Source organism: Scophthalmus maximus, chromosome 13, assembly GCF_022379125.1.
Source record: "Scophthalmus maximus strain ysfricsl-2021 chromosome 13, ASM2237912v1, whole genome shotgun sequence".
Lineage (NCBI taxonomy): Eukaryota > Metazoa > Chordata > Actinopteri > Pleuronectiformes > Scophthalmidae > Scophthalmus > Scophthalmus maximus.
The window spans coordinates 18,757,246-18,768,270 of NC_061527.1; the positions used below are offsets into that span (position 1 = coordinate 18,757,246).

The 11,025-nt window shown below is 43.4% G+C and overlaps 2 protein-coding genes across 2 annotated transcripts; both read right to left on the reverse strand.

The window, feature by feature from the left end:
* Positions 1–859: 859 nt before the first annotated feature.
* tmem165 (transmembrane protein 165) lies at positions 860–6,760 on the reverse strand. The gene is made up of 6 exons (XM_035647777.2): positions 6,414–6,760; positions 5,781–6,006; positions 5,520–5,695; positions 3,064–3,246; positions 2,728–2,833; positions 860–2,243 (listed from the first exon to the last, which is right to left on the reverse strand). The coding sequence occupies exons 1-6, from the start codon at positions 6,564–6,566 to the stop codon at positions 2,167–2,169; spliced, it is 921 nt and encodes a 306-aa protein (XP_035503670.1). The 5' UTR covers positions 6,567–6,760; the 3' UTR covers positions 860–2,166.
* Positions 6,761–7,320: 560 nt separating this feature from the next.
* On the reverse strand, positions 7,321–10,422 carry srd5a3 (steroid 5 alpha-reductase 3). Its single transcript, XM_035647776.2, has 5 exons — positions 10,144–10,422; positions 9,088–9,239; positions 8,812–8,997; positions 8,610–8,735; positions 7,321–8,132 (listed from the first exon to the last, which is right to left on the reverse strand). Exons 1-5 carry the CDS (start codon positions 10,347–10,349, stop codon positions 7,873–7,875), a joined length of 930 nt encoding a protein of 309 aa, XP_035503669.2. The 5' UTR covers positions 10,350–10,422; the 3' UTR covers positions 7,321–7,872.
* Positions 10,423–11,025: the final 603 nt, after the last annotated feature.

The following is an 11,025-nucleotide window of genomic DNA, read 5'->3' on the forward strand; positions in this document are numbered from 1 at the left end:
ATCTGACCAACAGACCAAATGTCTAAAACGGTGCAGTGATATAAAACAGAGATGCAGGAAATGTTATCAGATTAATATTTATAATTAATCACAATTATTAGAGTAGCTCCAATTTAATTTCCTGTTGATAGACTAATCACTCAGTACATTCAACATGTAAAGTTATAGTAAAGCTGTAAATTACAAGCTGCTATAACTTTTTTCTTAAAACTTTCTAGAAATGATCAGAGTATCGACCCTGTAAGTCCCCATATTTAGCTGGTCCATGCAGTAATCAACATTTCAGTTTCAACTGCAACACACTGTTATGTGGATGTAAGCATCTGTAAGTATTTATGAATGTATTTGTCAACTACACCTGTTGGCACAGTCTGTGGTCTAATGCAGAAACATAAATAATAGTAATACACTGCTATATGAAATATATCTCCATTAAGAAGATATAACTGACGACTAGTGTACATTTATACTTCAAATCTTTTTTGCTATATTTAACTACAACATGCGTTACAAGAACATGTCCTCTTACTGCTTATGAATAAAAACTTGGTAATTTGAATTCACCACTTCTAATACACTACTGCCACCTGCTGTTCAGTTTGCAATATCATATTTGGCCTTCAGGGTGTTTCAAGCTCTCACAGATATCAAACATTTCTCCTTCAGACATATTCCACTTGTGTAGTTGTAGCCCTCAGTTCTGCAGGTCCCTGTAATAGATCACACAGCTTTATGTATGTTTGCTGCTTTATTTCTTGATCCAAACTGTTCAGAAATGAAAAACATCACCGTTTGATCCCCTTCGATCTGGAAATATCATGATTCACATTCATTTGTTTTTCAAGACAGTGCAACGGAATGGTTTAGAAATAAGACAACACATGAAACTGTTTTATTGAGCATTTCAACCAACAAACTGAAGTATTTCACAGCCTGTACATATCGTCAAATATTGACAATGCAGCTTTAGCCTGTTCATTTAAAAAATATTTCCATTCCTTGTCTTTTTTCCCCCTCACCCCCACCCTGTTCCTTGTCTACAGTACATATGCTAAAAGAAAATGAATGCTAAATAAATACATACCATTTTTAAATAAAAGGGAAAACAAAGGTGTTATTACATTGCTGGTTGAGGTGTCGCTGTAACTACAACACAGCTGCATATAGGGCCAAGTTATTCTTTCAGCTGTGTGTACGACTAATGACATGGTGGCGATTCGGTCACGTCTTCTGTACTGACTGGAGCCACTACATTCTGCCAGTGACATTGGGATTTGGGGCAGTAACAACTGAGACACCGAGCTCCTCACTGAGAATCGCTCCAATCGCAGAGGAAGAGTTAACCTGCGACCTGTCCTCAACCTCTGTCCCTAAAACTGGTCGGAGCCCTGATCGACATCTCCACCACGTGATCAGCATGTGTAGCTCTGTGAATACTGTACCATGTCGGGTATGGCGACACCTGGACGCAGAGGTATTCTAGTGGTTCAGGTCTGCATCAGCAGCCAAAAGGAATAAAACTGCAGGAAACATTTCAATAACTTCTGTCTCCACTTAAATCTTTTAACACTTTGTAGGAGATTTTAGAGGATTGTACTAAAAAGTGTCACCCAGGAAGGAAGGTGGAATTAACTGATCAACATCTGGGATTATGTTAAATGAACAAATAAACATTAATCATAAAAAAAGGCCATGATTTTGAAAGGGACTTTGTGTCTAACAGAGACGGTTGATCGTTAGAGATGCACTGTGTGTTGTCAGGTTCTCTCGCTACAGAACCGCTCACAGATTGGTTGGAGGGCAGCGACCGTTCTTCCTCACACACTTTGTGATGACAACACAGCTCATATAGAAAGTCACAGTTCTGCCTTCCCTTCTGACAAGCCTCTGTTCCACTGACATCTGTTGCTGAATGTTTTCTTCTGCAGACCTGATGAAAGGTGTCCAGGGTTTTCTGTTTGAAACTTACAACATCTCCCACAAGGTTGTCGTGTGCAGAAAAACCCTCTGGAGTTACAGGCTGCAGTGGAATAGAGGCTTTCTGAGGAAGGTGGACGGGAGTCTGCCAGAGAGACACACACAGTCAAAACAACAGAATCTCTCTCCAGCAACTCAACCAAACTTTACACATATGTACAGAGTGATCCGGAAAAGCCTTTCGTCCAATTAAAATCCAGACTCTGGCTTGATGAACAGGGCAGAGAAGGCGAACGCCAGAAAAACAATCCCTCCAATGATTGTTACTGTGGAAACAAAACAAGAAAAAAAGCAAAACAAGTTAGAGGATCTTCGGACACTCATTCTCAAAAACCTTCCGACAACTTTGCTTCTCTGAACTCTGAACGTGTTTGAGACAGTCCATCATTTGTAAAAGTAAAATTGCCAGCAATCCTAATGAAGCAATTAAACTAACTTGTAACAACATTACACCCCATAGCTGGAGGAAGTTAAAGTAAATTGTTTGAGCTTGTTAAAAATGTTCTATTACACTGCAAGTATTTTATACCCGTTTGTTGAGGTCTGACTACACATCAATTCTGTTCTTGCCTTCTCACTTTTTATATTTAATCTCCCATACACTAATTAAATAACATCTGTTTCCATTTCAAGAGCGAGACCCACTGTGTGTGAAAGCAGCTTACCGTAATCAGAGGACTATACATTTAAAGGTGTAATGATGAAAAGATATGAAACATATGTATTAAAAACAACAACACAGCGACATACCTGTTCTGACAGAGATTTTCTGGGCGATCATTCTTCCCCCTATCACAGCCAGTCCTGTACACAAACAGTGTCCCAGTGTACCACCCACTGCAACTCCAAACGGATCCTGGGAATTAAAAAACAAACAACAACAAACCCATTTCATTTCATGTTGATGTGAAGGAAAACGATACATTGCCTTTACTAACTAGTTAATTATCAGTGTTATTACCATAGCACAGTATGGCTCAAAATAAAAACAACCAAACAAAGGGTTTGTTTCCCAAGGTGGGACATGTAGGGACTCGAAATGTATCAACATATTTCATTTTAAAGCAAACGGATTTTAAAGCAGACCTCCCGTGCGGCGAGAATAATGGTGGTTAGCTGGGAGCGGTCCCCCCACTCTGCGAGGAAGGTGAGGGTGAGGGCTTGGATGAAGATGGGTGAGATGATGCTGTGCCACTTTCCCTGAGGGTGGGTTGTCCCTGATCCGGCCTCCACATCTGGAGTCCCGTTGGCCAGCTTGGACCGCTGCAGCTGAGCAGACAACGACACAGAAAGGGATTTTACAGAAACGCGCAATAGAAAAAAGCTCTATTGACCTGTTGGAATAAGGGATTGTAATTATACAGTCAGCAACAGTTACCTGGGGAATATACTGTGGCTACTTACACAACTTACGTAGGTTAACTCACATGTATTGACTTTAATTCGCCCTGGAGTTGTACAACTTGATGTTCAGGCGATAAGAGTGTTTTTCTAGCCCAGGGGTGCAGAACCTCCAACCTCCAGGACATAAACGTCCCACAAGACCATGACAACGTATGTTTTTTCGTAGCAATAAAAGACAATAACAGAAACTCGTAGGCCAACGTGTCCTTCAGCGTGGTCTCTACTGCCTGTCAGGTCACATCAGGGTCAATGAATCGCCAAAAAGCCTCATAGCGACTGTAGAAGTGGAAAACAGAGGTGAAATGTTTTCCAAGAGAAACAGATTTTTGGTTGTGATTAGGAGCATGCCAAGTTTACAGCATGGAAACGTGCAGCTGAAGTGGATGAGTTACAAGGACAAATGGATTAACTGAACACTCCGCGGCCGAGTTTGTGTGTCCGACTAGCTGCTTTCACACACAAGACCACCTTCTGACAGAGACAATGTAATGCAGGAAAGTTTTGTAGCGTGCAAGCTCACAGCTGAGAAGCTGGAACCTCGTTCAGAAGGAGAACTGCTGGAGGAGCCTCGTCGCTGCTGATCTACAACAACCGGACAAGTTAAATTGTGCATTGTGTGTCAACACTGTGCATGCTCCTACTCTGGTGAGTTTGCAAAACTCCTTGAGGCATTTGGCAAGAGGTTCCAGGACCTGAAGAGTAAACAAAAGGAACGGAATATTTTTGCTAAGCTGTTTTAATTTGGAACCAGCTGACGTGTCTGACGACCTGCAACATGAAATCATCGAGTTGCAGAGCAACGATGCGCTCAGAGTGAGGTACAACGGCCCCTTCTGCTTAGGTTCTATAAAGTCTGTATCAGATTTTTTACCATTCTGAAGAAGATACTTGCAGTGACGTCCGCATCCCTGTTTGGGACAAACCACTGCTGTGAGCAGTTCTCTTAAAAAAGGGACTCTTACAAAGACTTCGAAAAGCAGAAGCGAGTCGCTGATATCAAAGACAAAAAAGTTCTGCCCATCGTATTAGAGTCATGTGTTTTCAATAATTCAGTATTGCTCTCGAGGATGTTATCAAAATTGGTATGACCCTTGCATGGAAAGCGTCTCTCCATCCCTGTTATGGCCTTTTTTAGTGGGGTCAATCCATCCCACCTCACCCACGAACTACGCAAACATTACCGTGGAAACTTCTATTAAATAAGAGACATTGCAAATCCCTATTGCTGTATTCCACATAACTTTATGGTTGTACATTTTAGGAGTTTGGCCCTATGAGCTAAATTTCCATGTGTATTCAAAGCCTCGCTCGTTGCTCACTTTTCACTGGATTGGGTGGAAATTTGCTCTGAGCATCCAAACCAGGATTATGTGCAACGTGTATTCATGTTGATGAAGGTTAAATCAAATTAATAAAAGAAGGTCACCATTTAAAAAAAATGAAGAGAATTACATTTTCAAATATGTATATATCCACAAATTTTCACTGTTTTGCAACCAAATTTTGATACAGAGTAGTTGTAATACCGTTCTATCACATCTAGAAGTAATTTGTTCCTGCTATTTCAGCAATAGAGCTGAAAAATCTATTTTTCAAAAGTTATTTTCAATGTATAATTCCCCAAGAATGATCCTTGAAACTTTTTTTGGCAACATGCTAACATTCATTGCCAATATATGAAAATGGAAATATGTTATATTCCATCATTTTATATTTTTTGAAATGGCACTTGATCCATTCTTTTCACTGGCTGTCATATCACACCAAGCGATCTTATTTCACGGGTACAGAGGCTGGTCTCAGACTGTTGGATCCCGCTGAAGATACTTGTACTCCGTTTTCACGGTTCTCCGTCTCTGTGCGAAACCTACTGAGACGTTTTTTATTGGGAAATTTGGCCTGTTTTAAGCATGTCATGGCTCTGGCGGGTGTTGCATACTCGATGATGTCGTCTCGTTCCAGCGAAAAATATGCAAAAACACAAGACACGATGACATTCAGCTCAGAGAGCAAGTATTAGGAGCGGAGTTGTGGGGCTTTTGGCAGGGTACTCTGTGCATGGATTCACTTTTCACATACATTTGTTTTGTGGTTGAACTGGGAAAGGCGTTGAGTGACTCGGAGAACACTGGACTCACCTCCTCGTCCTTCTTCTTGATCTCCGCCTGCACCTCCTCCAGCTCCTCCTGGCCTTCGTCTGGACTCATCCTCAGCCCCTCTCTCAGCATGCGCACACCGAAGATGGCAAACAGAGCCGTGGACACGTAGTAGGTGTAGATCCTGGGGATGATGGTGGTGGCGTAACCAAACAGCACTGGGGGGCCAAGGGGTATTCATCAGTACATAGGACAGGAAGCATTCATTGTAAAGCACAGGACCAAGTGTGCACTTCTACCAACCAGAGAGGCACGTCATGAGTCCCAGGGCCAGCATGGCGCCGGCCAGCACGGTGAGGCGGTTGTAGCGCATGGCCATGATGGCTGCGATGAAAAACGTCTTGTCCCCCAGCTCCGAGACGATGATGACGGAGATCGAGGCCGCGAAGGCGTGAATGAAGCCCATGTTCCCCCCGGAGGGCTCATCCTGAGACACCACCGGGCCCACCGGGTGAGGACTCGGCGCTTTCTGCAAAGAGAGGACCGACACGGGGACACAACACAGACGGGTGAGCTGCGGTCGTCACACGCGGGTTGTGATGAGAGTCGAACTCGCGAGTCGGTCCCTGCTCCCCCCCCTCCCCCGAGGCCCGCGTGCTCTCACGAGCATCGCCGAAATAATGTCAACACAGCCGGTGTCATCGTGAGCCCTCACACGATGGCACAGCAGCGTCTCCCGTCTCGTCTGCGCCCTCCTTGGTCACATGTCGACGCGAGGTATTGACTAACCCCCCCAGGTGAGCCGAACACCCCGGAACACAATGTGACTTGTCCCCGTTAGCATGCAGGCTAGCTCGGAGGTGCTAGCCGGCGTCCGAAACAAAGACGACGATATAAAGTGGTTCAACCCGCCGATCGCGACGCGGGCGCGCTCACCTCTTGCTGGGGCTGCTCCTGGACGGACCTGTGCTCCTCTGGAACGGCGGCAACTCCGAGCGACAACAACAACACGGCGGCGGCGAGCGCCACCGAGGCGCGCAGCACGTCCCGCTCCGCCCGTCCGCGTCCCCCGCCGACCGCGACGGCCATCGTGACTTTCGGAGGCACAGAGGAAGAAGAAGTCCGTCCGTCAAATTCTCCTCTCCCGCGAATCACTTGATGTATGCGGCAGCGGCACTGGCGAACTTCATATTAGCGACCAGCACAATGCGAGGGACTCCTCCGTGATACACGTCACGATCGGACAGACCCGGGCCGTCTCAAAGAGGAAGTTAAAAAATCTCGCTATCGCGTCGACGACTAAATCAGAGAGATGATTGGACCGCGAGAGGAGATGACGTACGCACGGTCGAGTTCAGTGATTGGACAGCCTCACTGTCAGTAACAGGTGCAGGGAGACTTCTGTAAAATGCTTCAAAACATACAAGGAAAATAAATATAAATATACATCAAGTTATCATCAGAGGTTGTTTGTCAAGACATTAGTTTCCTAGAAGACACTGAAAAAGACCTGAAGGGTGTTAAGAACCTGGGATGTAATGTACTATTTGCTACGTGTTTATTCAATGGTTCCTAGAAACCTCTGGCCTCTCCAACAGTCTAAATATTCAGTCGTGATCATTTAACAATTTAGTTCCAGTTTAAATACAAAATTGCAAAATTGTCTGTAGATTTTTTTCAATGGAAGTAATTTGAATACGTCTTTCAGCCCAAGGTTGACAATAAATTACATCGCCATCTAGTTGGCTCTCAAAGTGCTAGCTAGTGTACACTTCTAATGTACTCATAATAAAAATAAGTACACAAACAGAATAATTGAACATGAGGCATTCTGACCCCGATAGTTTTTTCCCATTGTGTGGTGTTTATTTACGACAAACTTGATTTTATTTTGTAGTTCAGAAGAAAAGGTATAGAAAATTAAAATAAAAGTCTGAACTATTTGTCTTTCTGCCAAAACCAACAACAATAAAAAACAGAATTTCCTTGTCAAAACAAAATAACTTGTTGTGTCACGATTCTTACAAAACAAACATTTAAGAGTTGCTTATTTGAACAAAATATGTTATATCATGACATGCTGCCATAGGAAAAATATGCTATCATTATATTAAAGTATTCTGTTGTAACAAAAATATGGCCTTGCTGTAGCAAATGTATGAAATGTTTTGTGGCGAGCTTCCTCATTTCTTCACATCAGTCTCTGAGAAGCAGCTCACTCCTCACCCGGAGACACTCACGTTCACACTTGCGACACCTCATGTTGTCCTGTTGGCTACTGAGCAGCTCCACTTTGTCGAGGTGAATTTTACTCCTGCACGTGCAGATCCTCTGTTATGTCGAAGATTTGTCTGTTCCCGAAACAGAACAGGACGACCACCACGATGGCGACTATTCAAAACACAAAAGGTATGAATGCTTTTCTATTCCTTGGGTATGACTCATATTTGCTGATGTAAAGCTCGTGACAGAGCTGCGCTGCCAGTGCCTGGTTGAAGAGCACATAGAGCACGACAAGCCACCAGGTTAGAGACAGGCATCTGAAAACCAAGGTCAGTGAGACGTAGATCAGCAGCTCAGAAAAGTAATGTGGGCACGAAACCAGCTCAAACCAGCCTCCCTTTGGCTCTCTGTGCGCCAGCGTCTCCACTGCTCCTGTGGGACAAGAGTCAGAAAAAAACATCAGTACGTTTGTTAGTGATTTATATTCCAATGCACATGGCCATCACACATTTATGTTAGATTGAAATTGCACTAATCAATATTTTCAAATGACCAATGGCTAAAATGATTTTGTGTACTGTCAAAGGGGTCACTCATAGTGGCAAACATACTTTTTTTTGTTGTTGTTGTATCTTTTAGCTTATTGTTTTGGTTAACTGACCCACAACTCTACTCTTGTTGTTCTTGTTTCAAGACACAGCAGGGAGCAGTTTTCAGCATTAACAAAAGAAGCTCACTGTAAGCTGATTACCTCACTGTACACTATACTGTCCTGAAAAGGTCAGGTAGCAAAAACGCTATCTAATTAACATGCTTGGAGAAATGGTCAGGAGTAATGAGGGTGTACATGACATGTACTAAATGACCCCAAACATGCAGGAACAACAGAGGACAACTGCACAAGCTCACCTGACTTCCCGGTGCGGAGCCTGGCCAGCAGGACCAGGGATTGATGCTGCAGGAGTGAGGCTCCAATGAAGAGTCCAACTCCGGCCACGTGGAAGCAGTCCAGCTGAGAGAGGAGGGAGCCGGTGCCTAACAGAACAGCACAAACATCAACACCACATAACAGAACCAGTGAATAGCAGGTGTCGATGGGATTCATTCTAACCTTTCGCCACATGATCTGAGCAGAGCGCCGTCAAGCCCAGTATGATGTAGTACCCCAGACCGAAGACATACTGCACCAAATGCATTGCTCCATCAGAGAAGACACTGACACACAGGCACTCCAGCAGCCTCCTGAGGGAGTGGACCCAGAGCAGTAGCTGCACCAGGAGGGTAGATAGCTGCGGGGCTAAAGGGTGGGACCAACATCAGACACCCACATGAAAAAAAACCAAGAACATAGAACAGCGTTGACAGAGCAGAAGGAATCGAAGTCTACCATGGCTGTCGGTGCTTGGTACACCTGTCAAGATGTCTACTATCCCAGTGAGCCACGATGGGGGTGACTGATGCTGAAACGTGAGGTTCAGGTTCAGTGCCAGGAGGAAACCGTTCCAGCAAACTGAGACGGCATAAAAGTGCCAGAAACATCTGGAGGGATAGAAAAAAACAAGCTTAAACAAAGATCTCTGTGTTTATGCAACTAAATTAACTGGGGCGAAGTCATTTTCATATTTGACATTTGTCAGTTTTCTGACTCACTGACGCTCAATGATATGGATGCAAAGGGATAAGGCCTTTGGAAAGTTGTGAGAGGATGTCCAAGACACATGAGAGGTGATGTTAAAAAATTCACAAATGAGTGAGCTATTGAGAAAGAAAACTTAATATGCAAATATGCATATTAAAGCAAATTGCTCACCGATATGGATGCTAAGGGATTTGCTAAGGCCTTTTTTCACAAACTAACAGCTGTGAAAGATGTGAGAGGATGTCACAGACACACGAGAGGTGCTTTGATGTCAACAAATTCATAAAAGAGTGAGCTATTCATTTATTGTTGTTTTTAATTTTTTTATAACTCTCAGGCGTAAAATACTAAATGGCTGTAATTCTGTATAATGGCAGTGGTTTGACATTCCTATGTCTAAAAACAAAAAGGTTATTAAAGATTGAAATGGGTCGTCCCTGACAACGCCTATAGTGACACATGCGCAGTGGGCAGACATTCAATGCCTTGCGCTCTCTCCACTGCATCGTTATCTTTGGTGATTTTGATTTGATCCAATCTGTGAAACATCTTCCTGGATGAGCTCTCCAACACATCCCCAAACTGGGACAGGTCGAGGTTTAGATGTGGAGCTAATGATGATTACAGCCGCGAAAACTGACGAATGTCAAATATGAAAATGACTTCGACCCGGTCTAGATTAGCATATGCATGTAGACAACAAAATGACATCATGAGCATTTCATCTTAATCTATCAGACATGTATACATATTATAATAAGACATTCCTGCTGCACGTGAACTTGTCTCTCCATCGACAGTTACCGTTTAGGGACGTCGAACACACGCAGCCAGTCGTCTCGCTTCAGGTTCTGCTTGGTTTTCCCGTAGCGAATAAGATCCTGAAATAAAATATGAAGACGACTCGTTTCGTATGTTCTCGAGATTTGGTGAACACACAGTGCTGCAAGGAAGCAGCCAGCCAGAAGGGACCACACGACGTCGATCGAGCTCAGGCCGACTGAGCTCATGTTGACTCCTCAGCGGGTCGCGCTGGTTCGTGCACTTTGTTTTGTGCAACGGCGAAAAGCGACCGACGGAACACGGTAACATCAGTTCCGGAGGAAGTGTGAGGGGTGACGTCAAACGAGTGTTTATTTATATTCGTCTGTTAATTTGGCAGAAAGTCGTGTGAAATACGTGATAAACACCGTCCACGATAAAAGCTTTGACCTGTGCTCTCACATTTAATCATGTGTACCAATTGTACAGCAGGTGGCAGCACCTCAAGCTCACCACATAAAAAGTGGACCACTCTTATTATAATATAATATAATATAACGTAATATAATATAATATAATATAATATAATATAATATAAGATAATATAATAAGCCAGTTGGTGAACAAAAGGTTTAAGTGTAGCATACATCCAGCAGTGGAAGGGGTAATCAGATGAGGTCTGCTACTAATTGCTTTCAACATCTGATTCCTCATTGGTCAAATCCTTGTAAATATCCTGAGAAACCAGTGCTTAATATGACTGGTAAATTATCTGTGGCTATGTGACTATTCCACTAATCAGAACATAATTTCAGCTATGATTGTGATTCTTTTTTTTATTTTAAGAAAAAGTCACTGTACCACAACGTAGTGACACAAATAAAACTACTTATCACACAGAATGGCCTTGGTTGAAGTGTTGTA